The sequence below is a fragment of the Chelonoidis abingdonii genome, chromosome 15 (genome assembly GCF_003597395.2).
Source record: "Chelonoidis abingdonii isolate Lonesome George chromosome 15, CheloAbing_2.0, whole genome shotgun sequence".
In the NCBI taxonomy this organism is placed as follows: domain Eukaryota; kingdom Metazoa; phylum Chordata; order Testudines; family Testudinidae; genus Chelonoidis; species Chelonoidis abingdonii.
The window spans coordinates 1781447-1803490 of NC_133783.1; the positions used below are offsets into that span (position 1 = coordinate 1781447).

Genomic DNA, 22044 nt, shown 5'->3' on the forward strand with positions numbered 1-22044 from the left:
TCCAAGTATTTTACTACCCCAAAATGTATTCGCTTTGCCCCTTATCTTACATTTTTATTATTTTGATTATTTCACATTTATTTTGACTTTTCTTACACAGATACTTGTAGGTCTTCCCTACTGGGCTTGCTACTTCCTGAGGCCTTGACTGGCTAGTCTAGAGGTTACATCAGCTGTCTGCAGCTGACAGGAGATCCTGCTTTTGGCAGGATGGATTTTTCTCCATCTCTTTTTATCTGTCTCTGCATCTTCTTGTGTTTTTCTGTCACTTAGTTTGACCACCTATCCACACATGTCCATGTGGTATATAAACTGACTTGTAAACTAAATGTGTGATACTTTTGGTCCAAACTGAGTTGTTGAGTACTGACATTCACATGTTGGTTGTTTTATTTTGCAGTGAGGTGTTTCAAATTCTGGGTCCCAAATTACTAATGTTTTCTTTTCTCCTGCTCTTTTAGAAAATGAAGTGACTGCTTTCCCAGTTTTAGACAGTGACCAGAGTGAAATCGTTGATACCAATGGAGCTGGTGATGCTTTTGTTGGAGGTACTTATTGCTTTCTTTACTCTCTTATTTGGAGGTTAGACTTTTTTTCCCTATTCTTGATAGAATCTGCATTTTTCAGTCTAGAATTTCAAATTGTTCTTTAGAGTCAATTTTGTTCTTTTCAAGCTTTCATTTACATCCTGAGATTGTGTGTTTTAGTTAAGTGTTCATTCTCACAGGAAAAAATATGTTCTGTGACTTTAAAGATAATATGCTATTATGTTATACCATGGTTGTTTTCACAAGATTAATTGTATCTGTCAGAATGTTGCATAAACAAGCTGCATCAAATACATTATATAATGTACTTGGATCCCTCCTGGCTTAAAATTTTAACACATTGTTGTTCTTTAAAACAGGTTGTGGCGAATATTAAATAGTATTTTAATAATTGAGTGTAATGTCTTCTGATCATGTCATTTTGTTCTAGAATATCTGTTTCAAGTCTAGTTGTTTGGAGATCCGAAAATAATATAAAGGGTTAATTTTTAATAACTAGATTAGAATATTATCTGGCACTGCTTAATATTCATTTGTAAATTTACTAATTTTTGGCATAAGCCCTCAAAAAAAGAGGATGTTATGTCTGTGCCTGGTTTCAAAATGACTCAATATAAGCCAAGAAAAAAATCCAATCCAAAAATTCCCCAGTTGATTGTAGCATTTATGTAGTGCAGTGACATGCTATTGCATCTTGAAGGCTCAATATCCACATAGGTTACGTCTACACTAGAAACTCTAGAATGGCCTGGTTGCAGCACTACAGCTGTGCCGCTGTCGTGTACATACTTACTACAGCGATGAAGTATGTTCTTCTATCACTAGTAAATCCAGCTCTCCAACAGCTGGTAGCTAAGTCGATGGAAAAATTCTTCCATCGACCTAGCGGTATCTATGCCAGGGCTCAGGTCCACTTAAATACATTGCTAAGAGAGTGAAATTTTTCACAGCCCTGAGCAATGTAGTTAAACCAACTTTCTAGAGTAGACCAGTCCTGAGTAATAGCAGCAAATGCCCCATTACACCTTAACTTATTGGAAGCAGAAACTAAGACAGAGATTCTCAAACTTTTTTTGTTGATGGACCCCTTTTCAAATGCCATGTTAATCGTGGACCCCCCAACTGAGAAACTGATTGATAAAAGTATCAGTAGTTCGTATAAACACGTACTGTTAGTAATGCTTTAAGAAAAAGAGTAGAAGAGTACATATAGATAGATACCAGTGCGATGGGTGGGCCTGCTTCTTACTGCAGAGTTTATCTGTCCTTAGTGTGATGGCAAACTCATAAATCACTCTCCACTTCCAGTGGAGACCTGAACTTTGTCTTCATAGCTGGCATGGTAGAAATGGTGCTTCACGTATATATGTTGTTGGGAAAGGTGGCAACACTTTTATTGCTTCTGTAACTAAAACTGGGTACTCTGCAGCAACAGTTGGCCAAAACTGGCAAGGCATCTGTTCCTGAAACTTAAATTTTCAGTGTTTAGACACAGGTAGTTCGAGCAGCTCCTGTTCTGCTTTTCCACTCAGATGGTAAGATGATATAGCTAAAGAGGAGAATGGATCCCAAACCCAATCATATTCCTCCCTGTTGATATTTTTAAACTAAACAATGAAGTGCTCAGCCAAAGTTGAAACGTAAGCAATGTTCCAGTCTGTCACACAGTCAGTTGTCCTTCTGTGAGTATCCGGAAATTCTGTCAAAAGCAGAAACAGATCTGATGTTCCACTGCTCAGCCTAGTTTTCCAAATCTCTACTTTCTTCTGAAATGCTGCACTCCTGTCACTCAGCTCAAGTATGATTGTACTGCCCCCTTGTGTGGACAGGTTCAGCGCATTCAACAAGTTAAAAATGTCTGCAAAGCATACAAGCTGCGCAATCCATATCGGGTCAGAAAAGTTTGTGGAGATCTTGGGATTGTGCACAGAGAGAAAACCCAGCAGCTCTTTGCAAAGCTCAAAAACTCTTTCCAGTACTCTATCGTGAGGTACCCAACACACTTCTGTATGAAACAATAATTTGTTATGTCCGGCGCTCATTTCTAAACAAAGCTTTGCAAAAAGGCATGAATTCAAAGGCCAGGACTTTAGAAAATTCACAACTGTCACAGCAGCATTTGGCACATCATGTAATTTGGGTTCCATTTTCTTTGATACAGGGGCCTGGCAATGCAACATACAGTGTGTTACAATTACATACGGGTTTATGGCTCATATTCTTGCTACAACACCACTCCTATTGCCTGCCATAGCGGCAGCACGATCAATGCAAACAGCAACACAGTTCTCCCGGTTCAGTGATTCAGCTGATCAGATCAGATCAGTCCTGTAGTCAGTATAGTCCAGTTTCCTGTCTCCAAGGATGGCCAGTATCAGAGGCTTCAGATGAAAGTGAAAGAGACTATTTCGTGGACAAGTATAATGTAATTGCCAAGAGGGGAAGTTTCTTCCTAATACCCATTAATGAATGGTTGGCTCATGCCTTGAAGAGGGAAGGACGACTCTTTAATTTTTTTATCCTCTCTAATGTGAATGTGGATGTTCTCATTATCTATATAAAATTTTTGTTCACTTTTGAACTTACTAAGCACTCAGTCTCAATATCTTGTGGCAATGAGTTCCACTGAGTAAAAGTACACATTTCTGTGTGGGGACCTTTCAGGGTCACTGAGTGTCCGTGGAACAGAAGAAAGAATTATTGCTATGTCGTTCCCAGCATCAATCCTAGTGTTGCCTTTGTAGATGCATATAACATTTGTCCAGTATGTTAACTGATTTTAAGAGAGACTGTGTACATATGTTAGCAGATCAGCCACTTCATGCTTAAGCTCCTTCAGTACTCTGGGGTATAACCACGTGGGCCTAGCGATTTCTTATTCTTTAATTTATCAGTTTGTTCCAGCACCTTTTCTTTTGATGCCTCAATCGCGGATAATACCTCATCTTTACTACCAGAAAAAGACTGGCCCAGGAAGGGATTTTCCCTACTACTCTCTGTGATGAAGAATGAGGAAAAGTTATAACACAGCTTCTCTGGAATGCCCTTATCCTCCTTACTTGCTGCCTTTATTCTCTGGTAATCCAGCAGACACCAATTCTCTCAGGTTTTCAGCTTCTGATTTATTTAAATAATTTCTTATTTATTTTTATTTCTTTGGTAATTTCCTAGTTTCCTTCTTATATTTTACCAGTCACCAGTGATGCTCCTTTCTATTAATCTCCTAGGTTGGATTTCCATTTTTGAAGCATACCTGGTTGGCTCAAAAAAGCATGTGAGCTTTCCCATCTAACTCTATTTTTACTTCTTGGCTTAGGCTCATATTTTCTGAAATTCCCTTTCTAGAGTTTAATGGCCCTGGGCTAGTTTGGGTACAATTCCTTTGCTGAGGATGTTGAACAGGTCAAGAAATATTAAATTGTTGGATGATTTTTTTTTTAAGTTGAGATATACCTATCTCACAGAACTGGAAGGGACCCTGAAGGGATATTGTCCAGCCCTCTTGCCTTCACTAGCAGGACCAAGTACTGATTTTGCCCTAGATCTCTAAGTGGCCCCCTCAGGGACTGAACTCACAACCCTGGGTTTAGCAGGCCAATGCTCAAACCACTGAGCTATCCCTCCCAAATAACTTTAGGGACAAGAAAGGTGGGGGAAGCCAAAAATAAGAAATGTATTTTTTTTTCCTCTAGAAAGAATCTAACTACTAAAGTTCAGTAAATTTTAAAATCATTGAGATGAAAGATTTTTAAAATGTTCTGAGCACCTGTAGCTGACATTGGCTTCACCTGGCATTATGGGTGTTCAGCACCTCTAAAAATGAAGCCTCAAGCCTCCTAGTGTATGTAGCTCAAAGCTGTGCTCAGCCAAGCAACTAGAGACAAAAAATGAACTGGATTCTTTAAGTGGAACTTGTCTGATAGGGTTTGACATCAAACATTTCTTTGAATTCCCTGCTTCCATCTGCAGGCAGAAAACCACGTTACCCATTGTCCAGACTGACCCGTAAGAAATTGAATTTTAAAAGTTGCTAAAATATATCGTTATTTTGAAACACTTCTGTGAACGCTACCATCAGTTCTGCTGCCGCCAGTGGTTTTGAGCAGCAACACATCCTCTTACTAGCTTAAGCAATGACAAGCAGCTTTGCAGTAATTCAGCACCTCTAGTGGTTTGCAGCAGCACACCAGATTTCCATTTCTAATATGAAATGAATCCCTGAAACACCCGTAAATTAAAGCTGTAATTCAACCTCGGGGTTCTGGTGACGTTGACAAATCACTTGAGCTTTGCTAACATGGTTTATGTCACCAGGGCCTCTGGAATGAAATTACAGCCTGATTCTGTAGCACTTGGAGAGGTTTCCTTATTATTTAGCCAGTCCCATCTTGAACAATCCTAATCATGTGTTGCAAAGCCCATGTAATGGCAGCATACATTGGAAATAGGAACAGTTATATCATTTTGAGCTCAATGTGCTCTCCTAATTTCCTAGATCAAGAGAGAACTCCTTTTTGCTGTCCTGCTGTTTTGTCAGAGTAGGTCTGTCTGCCATTTGGAATCCTCTTTGACATTTCCACAGTGACAAATGAAAACAGTGAGACTATTTTGTGATGATCACTGTCATTGTTCCCTGCAAAATCTCTCCCCTAGTGTCTGTCCGCTAAATGGAACTGGGAAGAAAAATCATAACAAATGAACAGAAAAGGGTACAAAATCAGTATGTTCTACAAGTTCACTAACAAATGTTGTAGCTAATCTAATGTGATTTCATTGTATGCTGCATGAAAAGTGCTAGAGTATGAATTGTAACTGCAAATCATTTTTAAGTAACTTAATGCAGCAGTGACAGAATATATGCAGTAACGTTAAAGCCATGTGATCAAAAAATCTTATACCACTTGCAAGGGCCAACATTCCTGAGATAAAAGCAGTTCCTCATTGTGTTGTGAGGTGCCAAGTACTAGCCAGAGCATTTTACCTCTGTCCGTATCAAAGCTGTAGTCATGAGCTCACACCCGTTGTCATTTTCAAAATCCAATTGATAGCTTTAACACAGAGACAGAGTCCAGGAAGAAGTTACCTATAGTTTAAAAACTACAAAGAGAAATCCTCCTTCGGTGTACATGCTTGCTGAATAAACAATTATCTCTCCCCTTTTAATGAAACATAGCATCAGTCTTGCTCAGTGACAGCTACTGTATCAGCCATCAGAACACAATTCACATCGAAGTTAGTACTTGACACAACAGGAATAGTCTGTCCTCCTACGTATCTTCTGTGTGCCTCATTGAATCTTACTTTAGCTTATCATTTTGAGATACACAGGCTTTATTGGATATATTTTCCTGTCTTTTGTTATATGCTTATTACCACGTGGGCCAAAATAAAGCCAAAGCCCTCATCTTTAATATAGAGGTAAGCCCTGTGGAGAATGCAGGTCCCAGTTTGTGATCCTCCCCCTTGATCTGAATGCCTTTACAAATTACATCTGGCCTTTGAACTGCTGGCAAGTTGCCAAGTGTCCCTCACCTGTGGGGATTTGGCCTCTTTCTTGTGGCTAATGCAAATGATTCTCTGTAGGTTAACATCCAGATATGATTTCAGAACAATGTAATATTTTGTATATTTGTACTAGGGCTCTCAAGCAATTAAAAAAAATAATCGTGATTAATCGCTATTTTAAACAGTAATAGAATACAATTTAAATATTTTTGGATATTTTTTACATTTTCAAATATATTGATTTCAATTACAACACAGAATACAAAGTGTACAATGCTCACTTTATATTTAATTTTATTACAAATATTTGCACTGTAAAAAGAACAAAAGAAATACTATTTTTCAATTCCCTCATTAGAAGTACTGTAGTGCAATCTCTTTATCATAAAAGTCAAACTTACAAATGTAGACTTATGTACAAAAAAACCTGCATTCAAAAATAAAACAGTGTAAAGCTGTAGGCATACAAGTCCACTCAGTCCTACTTCTTATTCAGCCAGTCACTCAGACAAACAAGTTTGTTTACATTTGCGGGAGATAATGCTGCCCACTTCTTGTTTACAATGTTACTTGAAAGTAAGAACAGGCATTCCCTTGGCACTCTTGTAGCCAGCATCGCAAGATATTTATGTGCCTCGTGCTAAAAATTCATATTCCTGCTTCAGCCACCATTCCAGGGGACATGTGTCCATGCTGATGACTAGTTCTGCTTGATAACAGTCCAAAGCAGTGCGGACTGACATATGTTCATTTTCATTATCTGAATCAGATGCCATCAGCAGAAGGTTGATTTCTTTTTTGGTGGTTTCCACATCGGAGTGTTGCTCTTTTAAGGCTTCTGAAAGCACCTCGTCCCTCTCAGATTTTTGGAAGGCACTTCAGAGTCTTAAACCTTGGGTCGAGTGCTGTAGTTATCTTTAGGAATCTTACATTGGTACCTTCTTTGCGTTTTGTGTAATCTGCAATGAAAGTGTACCTAAAATGAACGTGTGCTGGGTCATCATCCAAGCCTGCTATAATATGAAATATATGGCAGAATGCAGGTAAAACAGAGCAGGGGATAGACAATTCTCCCCCAAAGAGTTTGGTCACAAATTTAATTAACGCATTATTTTTTAACGACCATCCTCAGCATGGAAGCATGTGCTCTGGAATGGTGGCTGAAGCATGAAGGGGCGTATGAATGTTTAACATATCTGGAACGTAAATACTTTGCAATGCCAGCTACAAAAGTGTCATGCAAATGCCTGTTCTTACTTTCTGGTGACATTGTAAATAAGAAGTGGGCAGCATTATCTCCTGTAAATGTAAACAAACTTGTTTGTCTTAGCAATTGGCTGAAGAAGTAGAACCAAGTGGACTTGTAGGCTCTGAAGTTGTACATTGTTTTGTTTTTGAGTGCAGTTATGTAACAACAAAAAAATCTACATTTGTAAGTTGCACTTTCACGACAAAGAGATTCCACTACAGTACTTGTATGAGGTGAATTGAAAAATACGGTTTCTTTTGTTTATCATTTTTACTGTGCAAATATTTATAATCAAAAATAATATACATTTCGATTTCAGTTACAACACAGAATATAATATATATGAAAATGTAGAAAAACATCAAAAATATTTAATAAATTTCAGTTGGTATTCTATTGTTTAACAGTGCGATTAAAACTGATTAATCGTGATTAATTTTTTAACCATGATTAATTTTTTGAGTTAATTCCGTGAGTTAACTGTGATTAATCGACAGCACTAATTTGTACATTATTGACTTTTTTAAATTGCTCTGAATATGTAAAATATATCAAATATATAAAACACAACATAGGAAATGTACAAACAGGCTTATGCAGACCCCATAACCCCTTCGAGGGGATAGCTTTAGCACATCATTGCCTCATGTATAAATGTTGCTCCAAGTTGTTTAACATAAATCCTAAGGGCTTGATTGTGTGAAACCAGTGTAAATCAGGAATAACTTCTCTAAAATCAATAGTTTCACTCTTGGGGTAAGGGATTTCATTCTGCTTTCAAACATTTTTAAAGCTGCTGCCATAGAGTCATAGAAGGGACCACAAGGGTCATCTAGTCTACCCCCCTACTAAGATGCAGGATTTGTTGTGTCTAAACCATCCAAGACGGATGGTTGTCCAGCCTCTTTTTGAAAAACTCCGGTGAAGGAGATTTTATGACTTTCCTAGGCAATTTGTTCCATTGTCCTACTGTTCTTACAGTTGGGAAGTTTTTCCTAAGATTTAATCTAAATCTGCTATGCTGAAGTTTGAACACGTCGTCGCTTGTCCTGTCCTCTGTGGCAAAAGAGAACATTTTTTCTCCATCTTTCTTATGGCAGCCTTTCTATTATTTGAAGACTGCTATCATGTCTCCCCTTCATCTCCACTTTTTCAAACTAAACATACCCAGTTCCTTCAGTCTTTGCTCATATGGCTTGGATTCCATCCCTTTGATCTTTTTTGTCACTTGCTTCTGGATCCTGTCCACTTTCTCTACATCCTTTCTATACAGCAGTAACCAAAATTGGACACAGTACTCCAGCTGAGACCTAACCAGCGCCAATCACCTCCTGTGATTTGCATGCTGTGCCTCAGTTAATGCAACCCAAAATTGTATTTGCTTTTTTTTTCCCAAGAGCGTTGCATTGTTGCGTCATGTTGAGATTGTGATCCAACACAGCTCCCAGATCCTTCTCAGCAGTGCTGCTGCCAAACAAGTTATCCCCTATTCTGTGTTTATGCATGTATTTTTCTTCCGTAAGTGTAGCACCTTACATTTGTATATGTTTAATTTTATTGTCTATAGCCCAATTCTCCTATTTATCAAGATGTCTTTGAATTTTAGCTTCATCCTTCAAAGTGCTTGCAACCCACCCCCAGCTTTGTATCTTCTGCAGATTTGATCAGTATGGTCTCTATTCCTACAGCCAGGTCATTAATAAAGATGTTAAATAACACTGGACCCAGAACAGATCCCTGTGGGACTCCACTTGAGACCTCCTTCCAATATGACATCATTCCATTAGTAGTCTTTGTGGTTGTCTAACCCATTATGTATCTACTTAATGATAATTCTACTGAACCCACATTTCTCCAGCTTACTTATGAGAATGTCATGCAGGACTATGTCAAAAGCCATGCTAACATTCAGGTATATTATGTCAACCGCATTCCCCCTATCCACCAAACCAGTTTCTTTGTCAAAGAAGGCAGTCAAGCTGGTTTGGCATGATTTGTTCTTGGCAAATTCATGCTTGCTGCTTGTGATCACCCCTTCATCCTCCATGTATTTGCAACCGAAATGTTTTAAACATTGCTTGGTAGCTTCCCAGATATTGAGGTCAGATTGACTGGTCTACAGTTCCACGACTCCTCCTTTTCCCCCTTTTTAAAGATGGGCACTATATTAGCCCTACTGCAGTCTTCTGGGACCTCTCCTGTCGTCTATGAATTTGAAAATATCACCAGTGGCTCTGAGATTTCTTCAACTAATGCCTTCAGCACTCTGGGGTGAATAGCATCAGGCTATTCATTCATCATTTAGAATTCATTCAAATTAGTCAGAAAATCTCTAATGAGCTCTTTACTTATCCCAATCTGCTTTCCTTCCTCTTTATTGTCCATGACTCTGGGCAATCCCTCCTGCACGGAGAATGCAAGAAGCCTGAAAAATTTTGTTTTGGCTTGCAGCAGGGTTTTCAAAGGAGTTTAAGGACGTTAGGTGTGCAAATCTTACTGAAAGTCAGTGGAAGTTGGGCACCTAACTCGTTTAAGCTCTTTTGAAAATCTCAGCCCCCACCATTTTCTGCGAGCTCTTAGGATGGTTTAGAAACTGACTGAACCAAAAGTGAAACTTTCACAAGCAGCCATGGAAATTCCCTCCTCCCAAAGTAATTTTGATATGGTGCATGAATGTGCATCATCTTGAAGAGACCCACACGTCATTCCTGCTTTTAAAGTGATGGCATTTTGTGTGTGTGCATATACATATGTACTGTAGATATAACTAGAGAGTGCTGCGCAGGATAGCTGTGAGATTACACATCAGAAAGTTCTTTTTGCATGGTCAACAAACAGTAGTTTCCGTGGTTTGTGATATTAAAACTCTGAGATGAATGAGTTTGTGACCTTATTCAAAAGTTCCTGTACTTACTATATTTGTATGATATTACAACGTTATAAACAAAAACCATGTTATTACTAAAATTGTAGTGAGCATAACATATCCTTTTGCTTCTTATGTGTTTGTTTCGGTAAGAACCTCACAGCAATGTAGACAGATGTACAAGAAATAAAATTCTAGATGTCTTGAAATCAAAGTTTCAGAAACTAGAATCAGTTCATTGTTGAGTGGCAAAACTGTGACATCAGAGACTACTTAATCACTATACAGTGGCATTTAGTTCTGTGTATTGCTATTTTAATTGGTTAAAATACCATGGAAAGTGGTCACGGTTTTTTCAATCACATTTTAAAAAGACACATTTCATGGATATAATGTCACAACCATGAAATACAACCCTCTGATGATACCATAGTCCTAAGATACAACTTTATTTGCCAGCTGGCAGTATGATTGTTGAGATAGCAATTAAATATATATTGATGTATAACATGCAATGGCTTATTTCTGTTATAAAATGTATCTTCATGAGGAAAGAGGTGAGGGGACACTACTTGTGCGTTATTGTGTCTTTCTTTCCAAGTGAAGATAAATGTTCTAACAGAAATCAGTGCTCATGTTGTCTTCATTTATACAACGTGGGCGGCTAGTTGCCTCTGAGCAATCCTGTTGTTGAAGTCATAGTAGATGATGTATAAAGTGTTGAAATAAAAATACCCTTTTAATATTATAAGCATTTTGACTGACAACCCATTTTCCACATCTTTAACGCTGCTGTTGTATAAACAGCACACACCAGTATAATAGCTCAGCTGTAGATAGGGCATCAGTCTTCACTTCCTAGGGGATGACTTGTCACAACTCTCAACATATTCATTACTATACTACTCGTGTGTTCTGATGTCATCCTTAACTTACAAGATAAATGCCACATCTAAAACGAGGCTATTGGATGCCCCCTCTGTGTCTATAACTGACCTTCCATAAACTAGAATATTGTCTGATTATGCCTTCATAGTGGATTTTTCTCTGTCACTGCTGAAGGTGCACTATTATTCTGATAAATGTTGTAGTCGGCCACCAGTATGCACTTTCCACATTGGAATTGGCACAATTTAGAAATTTGCCATACTGTTTGAACTGCCAGCACCTTGAAAAAAATCATTATATAAAAATAAACATGTCGCTCAGAAAATCACTGAATATTTCCTTTCTATTTACCTCACTGTTTCAGACTACAAATTGCTAAATATTAATTATAATGAAACCTAATTAGACATTTGCAATCATAAAAGCTTTCTTTGAATGTAATACATTATTGGTATATGTATACGGCCACGAACTATTCTCCAAATGTAATTTCCATACAATCCTATCTGTTTTTCTTACTTACCACCTTTCCACTGGGATCCAGCTATTCAGCTCTTTTTGGTTTTACTGTCTTGTCTGTATTTCATCTTATTAAAATACAGTAAATTACAATTTTTAATTTCCAATTACACAAAACACATATGTTTTAGAAAACAACGTAAAGAAATAAGTGCAAGATAAACTAAATGCTAATTCATCTGTTCTCCTTTTGAAAGTAGCATTTAATTTTTTAATGCCTTAAAAGGGATGTGTGTATGGAACTTGGTTTGGCAGAATTAAGGCCTGATCTGTCAAGGTGCTGAGCACCGTCAGTTCTCATTGATATCAACAGCATTGTAGAACGCTCATTACCTTGCAGAATTGGGCCTTAAAGGACAGACATTTTTCTTAATGACTTTCTGGCCAGACTTGATGGGAAACGAAATGTGTTACGTATGTTTAAAAATATTTTGCATTAGAAGTAGATTTTCATAACAAATTATAAGGTTCCAGTTTTTGCTCTGTTAGTTCTGGGACACAATGTGACTTAAGTCTGAAAGCAAATCATCACTATTTAAAAATATTTTGTCACACCTACTGCCAGTGTAACATTCTATTTTATGTTAATATGGCATCCATTAGACAATCATGTAATGATGAAGAAAATGTAGTATAGAAGGTTAGAGAAGTGATTTTAATGAATTATAATCTCTCCCTCAGAATATTGGTAATATTTTTGCACTGTTTTAATGTATTCTGAGTAGAAATACAGGCGCTAGTCAAACTAGATCATCGAGCAGATTCCGCTGGGAGACATGGCAGGATATAGTCCCCTGAGAGGTGATGCGTAAGATTAAGCTGATATTATATTAGCATAAAATATAAAACATATTGAAGTATAAAATACCTGAAATATATTAGCTATCTCATATCTGATGAGCCCTCTAATGGGGCCTGTATCCTGCCCTAGCACTAAGAGGATTGACTGGATGATCTATGAGGTATTCTGACTACTATAATTTTATATAGTGTATATCACCTCCCCCAGCATTGAAGTGCACCCACTTCATGGGTGGAAATATAGCTGGGGTGAAATCCTGGCACAAATGAAGTTGATAGAAAAACTCCCATTCGCTTCATTGGAACTAGGATTTCACCCAGAGATGCGCGTGTCACTATACAATATTTAAGCACATGGGCACTGATTCTGCAAATATTTGTATGCATGTGCTTAGCTTTACTACTGTGGGTAGTGTCATTGAAATCAGTAGAGCTACTCACAATAGCAAAGTTAAGCATATGCAAAAGTGATTGCAGGATCAGGGCCACAGAGTAAAAAATACTGTGTCCAGTTGAGAAGTTGCCTTATCTTGCTTTCCTACTGTATTTAATACTACTACTGTCATTGACACTTCTTAGTAATTGACAGAAGGCTTTTTCTTAGCCATGTCAATTTAGCATAGTAGTAGTTATTAAAAAAAAGAAAGACATTAAATATGACCCTTTTGAATTCATTGCATAGAAGCTCTATTTATATAGTGCTGTGGTAGAGAATTTCAGCCCACGAAAGTCATCCCCCTTGCACAAAGGTTTTATTTTGTTACACTCTGCATCCTTTAATGCCTGGCAATGTATTTGCAAACTGCAGTGTGGCTGACTTATGGTTGCGGTGGGAACTATAACTTTGAATTTCCTGGCTTTTGTGCATGTGAAATCTCAACCATAATGTTACATTCATGCAACCTCTTTGCATTTCATTTCCTCAAGCAGATGACAGGAGCATCATTCTCCCACCACCACCACCACCTTCCAAACAGTGTTTAAAAACTGAACAGAAAGTAGCATTTTGCTTCTATTTTGTAATGTTTATAACTTTATCTTTTTTACATGAAATGAACCAAATTCTCTTCTAGTCATTATTTTTATAGCATGCCCATTGCCATGGTATCTGGACCCAGGTGCCACATTTGGGTTATTGAAGCAGGTAAATAGCATCTGAAAAATTTCTGAACTGTTAAAAATCCACTTGTCTTCATTCTGATATCTCAAAAATGGTGAAAGAGAATTTTATCCAAGTTCCCAGAAATTCACTTGTGTGCTAAGAAAAAGTCAGAGAAATATCAGCTTGGAGATCATTTTTTTTCAGATAGCTGGAAAAGGTACTTCAGATGAAAGTATCCAAGTTTTAATTTAACTGATGCAATGCTCAGATTACCTTTTGGGAGCCTTGAAATACATTTCCCTCAACTTGTTTTCCCTTATCCTGGTTAAGCAGGGCCAGATCCAAATGTGAACTTCTTCCAAGTTCAGTAGGTAGAAAATGAAAGAAAAGTTTAATGGGACAATCACTATTTAGGACCTATCAATATCCTTCCATCACACATTTCTTAGAGGAGATTTTAGGTTCATCTGGTTTTTGTACATTGCAAATTGTAGGGCTGCAAAACCCAGGCAGGGGGATGATTTCAGAGTCCAAGCTCCAGCCCAAACCTGTACATTTACATAGCTCTACTTAGTCCTGTAGCGTGAGCCCAGGTCTCAAGATGAAGACTCTGAGATTTGCTACCATGGTTTTAAAACGCAGTGTAGATATACCCTAAGTGTCCAGATTCACTATTGGGTCTCTACACTGGCATAAAAAAGCATAGACCCTAGCAAAGTCCTCTGATTATGGAAACTTTACCAGGAGAGGAGTCTACGTCAGTAGAAAATGCTGCATCCTCTTCTCTACCCTGGGTTTCAGATGGGGCTATTGCTAATCACAAAGGTGGGTGGTAATCACTAGGCGTGTTCAGGGCAGCCAAGGTATGAACTGATTAAAGGGCTCATGCAAAGCACCTTGAAGTTAATGAAAGGACTCCCATTGACTTCACTGGGCTTTGACTGAGGCCATATGTGCTTCCTTTGAACAACCTTCAGCAGCAGAGCTCCTGTAGAGTTCCAGCTGCAGTTTACACTTGCCAGCCCACAGCACAAGCATCAAAGTGGGAGATGATGTCGCAACACTAAAATCCCTGTAGGGCACAAGCATACTGGCTGGTGCTGAGAAGTATGATTATGCCTCACGCCACCAGCATTAGTGAACTGCGCAGTAAACTTACTGATGGTATTAATGGTACAAACATGCTTTGCAATAAAAAAATACTTTGCAAACAGTAACTGATTCATTGCTGAGATAACAGAGATGATGTGGGGTTTATTCTGTCCTTTGCTCTTGTAGACTTGTTTCGCAGGTATTCTTTTATAGTTTTTTTAAGTTCTTTTTGCTTGAGAGCATAGCTGCACTCAGCACCTTCATTTCAGCAGGAATTGACTACTATAGCAGTGTGAAACCACCCCCATCGCTTACCCACATTCATCTAGTCAATGCAAAGTTGCATTGTTTGTGTGAGTGTCTGTCCATAAATGATTGTATAAACTCAGGGTACGTCCACACTACCTGTCGGATTCGTGGGTAGTGATCGATCTATCGGGGATCGATTTATCATGTCTCGTCTAGACACGATAAATCGATCCCTGAACGCACTCACCGCCAACTCTGGAACTCCACCAGTGTGAGAGGCAGAAACAGAGTCGATGGGGGAGCTGCGGCCGTTGATCCCGCGCCGGGAGGTAAGTTGATCTAAGATCCGTCAACTTCAGCTATGCTATTCTTGTAGCTGAAGTTGCGTATCTTAGATTTCCCGCCCCCCCCCCCCCCACACACACACACACCCCCAGTGTAGACCAGGCCTCAGGCTGAGGAAAATACACACACAACTGGGTGAAACTTAAAGAAATTGAGTGCACTGTAAAGGAAACAAGAGGAATGGAGATAGCAATAACAGCACTGCTACTCTTGAATGCATACTTGTTTCAGCTTTCGTGCTGGTCATTAGAAAATAAGAAACTTTGTAACAAGGTTTTTTATATAGTCAGTGAAAAGTATTCACCATTTAGCACGTGAAACATTCTATAAACACAGTGAAAATAGACTTCCCAAACCTTTTATTCATGATCTCATGGTTTTGTCATTCTGTGGAAGTAAAAATATTGACATTTACCAGGCTGTTTGTTCCAGCTTTCTGATCTCCTGCAGTTTATTTTTATAACAACCTTATTGATGGGCCTCTTACCAGCTCTCTAGGTTTAACTGAGTTGAGTCGATTTGTTACCAGGGCTTCAAGTAGCTGTTACAGAACAAGCAAGACAGCCTAATAAAGCTGTAAACATGTTTACTCAAACGTGGTATTGATTTTACTTGGAGAGGGAGAAGCTAGTGCTTAGCATGGTGTCAGGGTGGATGAATTTAACTGCATTTTTTCATTGTCATCTGTCATGGTTGTGAAACACTAAGTAAAGCCACAAGAGGATAATTAGAATTGCTAGAAATTTAGCCCCTAAAATCAGTTAACCACTTGGGATTTTTTGTAGTTTAATTAGTTTTTTATTAAAACTTTCCTCTAGAGGTAGAATCAGAACGGCACTTCTAATGTGCTTTTCAGCCACAGTGAGAATTCAAGGTTGTCGCTTGTTAGATCCACGTTTTAAACAAACGATTTTGTTGAGAAGGATGAGTAACTTTTTTCTTTCACTTGTAATTAGCGTAGCACTAGTTTGTCTTACGCACTGTAACAATGTGCCAAGCTGCACTGCTAAAATTCCACCTGTGTTGCCTGAGCTAATGATTGTGCATTGATTGTTTAAGAATTCCCAATTGATTCCCTCAGATTAACACTCTGAGGTTTGACAGGTTTCAGTTATTAGAGTTAGGGTTAAATTGGAAACCTCAATGCAACTGCAACACACACACTTAGGAAAAAGCTTTTGAATTTAAAATAGTTTTATTAACACAGTTAGAAAACACACAAAAGTTCCAAGCCAAACAAGAATGTAACAGTAATCCAATGGTAACTTTACATTCAGCATCATGTCATACGCATACTGTCACAATTCTTGTGGAGACCTGGGGCCAGGAGACAGGTGGTGGCCCATGAGGTCCTAACCTGGTTCATGACGTCCTAACCCATCTGTGGCATGCCAAAAGACTCTGGTGATGGAGGTCTTGCTGGTCTAAGCCATGGTTAGCCCTACTGTAGTATCTGACAGCTGCAATGAATATCCATGTGAGCATTTGAGCTCCTTTGCCCATAACTAACTTCCTCACCGTCATATTGTTGGGGTGTCCTTATTCTATATGTTAGTATATTAATTACCTTAAACTTATACATCCATTGGTTACTATAGCAATCCTGCAGTTAAACATTTGCTAATTTTCCTATCCTAAAATATCAAAACTGGTATCAACTGACTTTTTGCAGTTACCTGTCAGCATTCGATACAGACTTTCAGTAGAACTGTTTATTGCAAAATTATATCTTATGACTTAGGGTCACTGTTGGTCAGTTTACTTAGGCTAAGGTTTATAGGCCTAATTTCCTTCTGCTAAATGCTTAAGCTAGTATCTTACAGGTTTGTGACTGTAGGCTTCTTGTATTACTGCCTTATACCTACAGCTTACTTTTAGGCTTAAAAGTTAACTTTAAACCCATACTTTAACCCATAGATGATACCTTTAATCAAAATGTTTGTATTTAGAATAGCCAACCATCAGTTTGATAGATGGGCAGAGCTTCTGGCTTACCCCAATTCTTGGCTGTAATATCCACCATCTGCCACAGAAATAAAAAAGGAGGAGAACCACAGCATGTCTAAGTACAGTTGTTCAGCGACTATGTTGCAGAAACATCTGATGCCAATGTCTTTTACAGAATCTAGGTTGGCTGGCTGATTTCTTGGCACCAGCTTTGCTAACCACCTGATCACAATTGACCAGATTTGTGTTGCCATAACATTATCCCACGCCAGTAGCACTAAAAGACTTAAGGAAAAATGCAGCAGTGTTAGCTAAAAGGTTGTATATGGTTTGATGCTAGAGTGCTATTTCCTTAAAACTACATCCTCCCTAATTGTTTTTGCCATTGGTGGCCTGAATGGCTAGTGAAATCATATAAGAATAGATTTGTATTTTCAATTAATTTGGAGATGAGGAAACGTCTGGGAGGATCAGGATGCAGACTTCTTTTTAAGGATCATGTTGCTCTGGCTTAGGGTCTGTTAGTCTTCCCGTTGACACATTTGATAACTGCTTTTTCTGTCTACCTTTTTTTATTTAAAGGACAAAATTCATTTTGCTTTGGGCATTTTATTAAAGTTTGCACGGTGCAAGGAGCAATAAATGTGACATACTGGTGGGGGAACCCATCTTTAAAAAAAAAAAAAAAAAAAAAAAAGTGTTCTTATAAGAATGACAGCCCAGGAGCTCCCTGTGAAGACTTTAAGCCAGTTTCCAGCCAGCTGTAGTAATGAACAGTCATTAAAATTAATTGTCAAGTCTACAATTTGTAATGAAATGTTTGGCTTTCAATATTAGCTGATTTTAAGTGTTGTTAAACCATTACTAAAGCAGAGCAAAACTGTTTTAAAATCTCAGCTGTTGCTGATGTCATTGCACTAGCACTAGCCTCTCATTCAGAGATGTCAGTGGTAATTTTGGAACAAAACCTTTTTAAAATGCATTGATTATAGTGACAATTGCTCCTGACACTGTGGGTTTGGAACTTCTGTATAGCTGACCACAGTAAAATGAATGCAGTTTCCCTTTAATGATGCTGAAGTTCAGTTCTGCTCTCAAAAGTAACTAAGTGAAAACAGCTCCTACTCCCTCAGTCTTTTCAGAGTTGTATTAATAAAGCCGTGAGGGAGTGAACTGGATTTTATTCCTGCTTGTGATCAAGAGTGTGGTTTTCTAAGTTCCAGTCAGTTACACCCATGCAAACCATTTGATGGCAGTTGGGAGGATGACATCACAGGTGTCACTGAGGCCATAAATGGTAGATAATAATATTATGCTGGTTTCACTGAGGGCCTAATTTGACCTGCAGAAGCTTTGTCTGATGACAATGTGCCATGAGGAAAGAAACCAATTTGACTTTTGTATCCCATGTTTAGTCTGCAGGGCTGGAAGTTAGAAAAACTCGAAAAACTGAGTACAGACAGCATGGAAATCATTGGGAGACCATAAAGATAGTACTCCGTGATACCAGAGACACTTTTCAGAGCCAACCTGGATTTTAGCTCCTGGGTAGATAGAAGCCCTGCAATTCTCTTTAGGAAATAAAATTGGGCCGATAATAGCTGTTGATGTTTTCCCGTAACCGTTTCCATTGGCTGAGAATTTGTACATGTCTTTGATTTGGTTTATACCTTGTAAGGTACAAAATTTGGTTTTTCAAACACCATTTTATTGGACACAATTCCAGCTGAGTTGTTGTAATGAACTAGGGCAAGATTGTTACTTGTTCAATTTGTCTGTGTGGGTGTGGTGGCGGGAGGAGGGGTGCAGGGGAAAAGGCACCTCGTACTCCCTTGCACGAGCTACCCAGATCACTGGTTATAGTATGGGGAGCAGAGCAATCACCATGGATCTGCTATTCCCACCTCCTCCACACACACAAACAGAGGTGGTAGAGCAGGGGCAGGCAATGAGTGGGACCTTGACTCTAGTTGTTCCCTCAACACGCTGTTCACCAGAGGTTTATATTAAAGTGTGCTATGTATCCATGTGTTTGGACTCTCAAAAAATGCTACTGGCAACATCATCTGCACAATGGCGCTGGAACATTTTTAGTAGTGGGGGTGCTGAAAGCCAGCACTCTTACTCCTGTCCGCGCCTCCCCCCCCCCCAAGCTAAGGCTGAGAGCAGGGCTGTGTCTCCAATGGGAGAGACCCAGACAGAGGTAAGGGGGGCCAGGGCTGTGGCCACAGCTGGGGGCAAGTGTGGGGCCAGAAGCAGAGCCCTGTGCAGGGGTCGGCAGCCGAGACCCCACATGCAGGGCCCTGGGAGTGGAGGCATGTGAGTGGGAGGTGGGGCTGGGCGTGGGGCCCAAAGCACTGGGCCAGTGGCTGGGGTCGGTAGCCAGGAAGTGGAGTCCTGGGCGGAGGGCCGGGAGCAGGGTCATGGGCACAAAGCAAGTGGCTGAGAAGTGGGGCCAGCCCCCGGGACCCCAGCCAGGGAGTAAGCCCTGGGCGCAGGACCAGTGGCCTCCCATAAAACCTGGGGGTGCTACAGCACCCTCCACATCCCTACTTCCTGCACCTATCATCTACAACTAGAAAATAAGTCTAAACAATATTTAGACAAAGCTGCATTATATTCCCTAAGGCTGATTTGATAGAATATGCAAGGCCAGATTCTCAGGTCTAGCTGAGCTTCTGTTGATTAAGGAGTTGTGCTACCTTTGCACTGCACTGATGGTGAGGGCAGGCAAGAAACCAGCTCTGCTCCAGCATAAGTTGGAATAGCGGCTAGCGCCTTAGAGGCCAGTCCCATGACCCAACGTCACAGAAGGATAACCATGCCCATTATGCCCATGTGGGACTAAGAGCAAGTGACACATAGTCAATACATAGGGGATGGAGTGAGGCTGAGGATACGGGCCAAGGCTGGAGTCATGCTGGAGTTCCCCCCATGCTGGCACTTTTGGGGGGAACTAGTGGTGTTCCGGGACTATCACATACTGAAGTACGTTCTTGCGCTTTTTTTTCTGAAGCACTGGATGGGTCCCACAGTATTTGCAGTACAGAACGTTTCACACTGGAGAACCCAAGCCCAGAATTATATTTGAATTTGATTGCCTTTTATTGAGTATACGTAAAAGGCCGCTCTGCAGCTGAAGCAGTCTGCCTGCCTGAGTTCTTTGTTTTTCCACTAAACCAAGAGTGCTTTCTGGTGTTTCCCTAGGGTCTGCTTTGCTAACTGCCTAGGTTTCATATGTGCTAGACTTACATGCTTGTGATTTATGTGTTTGCATTATTACTTGATGCGATATTACTTCTGATGCCGCTACAGTCTCCTTTGTAAATCCTGTAAAAAATAAATAATTTTTAAAAGAAACTTTTGAGATTAGATATTGATCTGGGGCAAACTTTCCACCGCAGATTCTACACATTACACAAGTAGCAGCTGAACTAGGACCTTGAGTCTGCTGTCACTTACTTCAGTGTGAATCAGGAGTAGCTCCATTGAAGTCAGTGGAAATACACCAGTCTAAAACCAGGATAAGCTGAAAGGCAGTCAGGCCCTAAAGGTAGTTCATATTAAATATCATTTAGTTTCTTAAGATCCTTCACATACCTTGATTTCCTTATTTTCATAAATATTCAGAGTATTGACCAGCAACAAAGAGCATGATTTTCTTCTTTATATAAAGCCCTTTCTGGACTCATGCTCTTTGCAAAGCTGAGAGTTGTATGCGTTTTTCGAGGCCTGCAGAATACATCTCTTAGACTTACTGATTTAGAAATGGACATTCTTAATTGCCTAATTTTACATGTGGCCATACTAGCACTCGAGTTTTAACCACCCAGAAACTCACTGGCAAGCTCATGCCTCCCAGGCAATTCTGATGTAGTGACTGACATTCTCTTTGTATCCAGGAAGGGTTCCACTAAGAATACACGCCAATTTAATGGAGAGCAGACTGTTTTCATCGCGTTATTCAGAAACCATCTGATTTCTACCAGAAATGTTTTTTGAATTTCAGAACTTGTATCCAAATCTGGTTGCTGGATGGACCCTCCTGCCGTCAGACTGCCATGGCTGACAGTGCTTATGGCACAATTCCCCTTCACTTGTTAAGGCTCTCGTCCTTATGTATTGAAGACTTCTGACTTTCACTTATGTTTATGGCCTCAGAGTTTGTCAGTGAAGTCATATCTGTGAAACAGTAGCTAACTTATGGCTCAGGTTTCCCTGGAAAAATACTGATTTTTAAAACACATCTACAATCTTTCATGGTTGTCAAACTGTCAACCAAAACACCTACTTTCCAGCATCTCACGCATTCCGTTGGAAAATCTGTGGTATTTGACTAATTGAACCTGTGGCTTTTATGTAAAAACTCCTGCTTTTCTCCATGTCAGTGGAATTTAGAGATGACATTGAGGATCAGTTAAGCCTTTTTTTCCACTGTTGGTTATGACGGGGAGAGGTTAGAACCAACGTAGTCATTGACAGAGGTCTTTTTGGCTCATTGGTATTGTCCACAGTTCTTGAGATTTTTTGTGTTTCACGTTTTATGTGATTTTTGTATTATAGATTGATCTCTAAATTACTAACAGGCATTATTACACAAGATAGAATGTTTTTATTGTGTTCTAAAATAGGGTTGAACATCCCATGAGGAGTAAATATTTAAAGGTGGAATACAGGATAAATGAAAATAATCTTCCTTTAGGGCTTTAGAGTATTGCAATAAAATGTAGGTAGTTTATTTTAATAGTAACCAAGCTGAATACAGAAAACATATAGAGTTCTGTCAAAAGAGAACTAGTGGAATGTGTCATTCTCTTTGAACCAGAATTCTGGTAAGTCAATAGATGGTAGATGTGAGCTACTTTTATGAGATGTGATTTGAGACTAATCTTGCACTGTCAAAACATAGAGGCAGCCTGAATGTGACATGGGG

General features: G+C 39.3%; 1 protein-coding gene across 5 annotated transcripts in view; it reads left to right on the forward strand.

The window, feature by feature from the left end:
- ADK (adenosine kinase) overlaps nt 1–22044 on the forward strand; it is a 559231-nt gene that overhangs the window by 531706 nt on the left and 5481 nt on the right. For all 5 annotated transcript variants that reach the window (XM_075072783.1, XM_032771348.2, XM_075072784.1 and 2 more), the window contains one exon: nt 462–548. In XM_075072783.1, coding sequence (XP_074928884.1) covers nt 462–548 — 87 coding nt within the window. The remainder of the gene's footprint in view (nt 1–461; nt 549–22044) is intronic.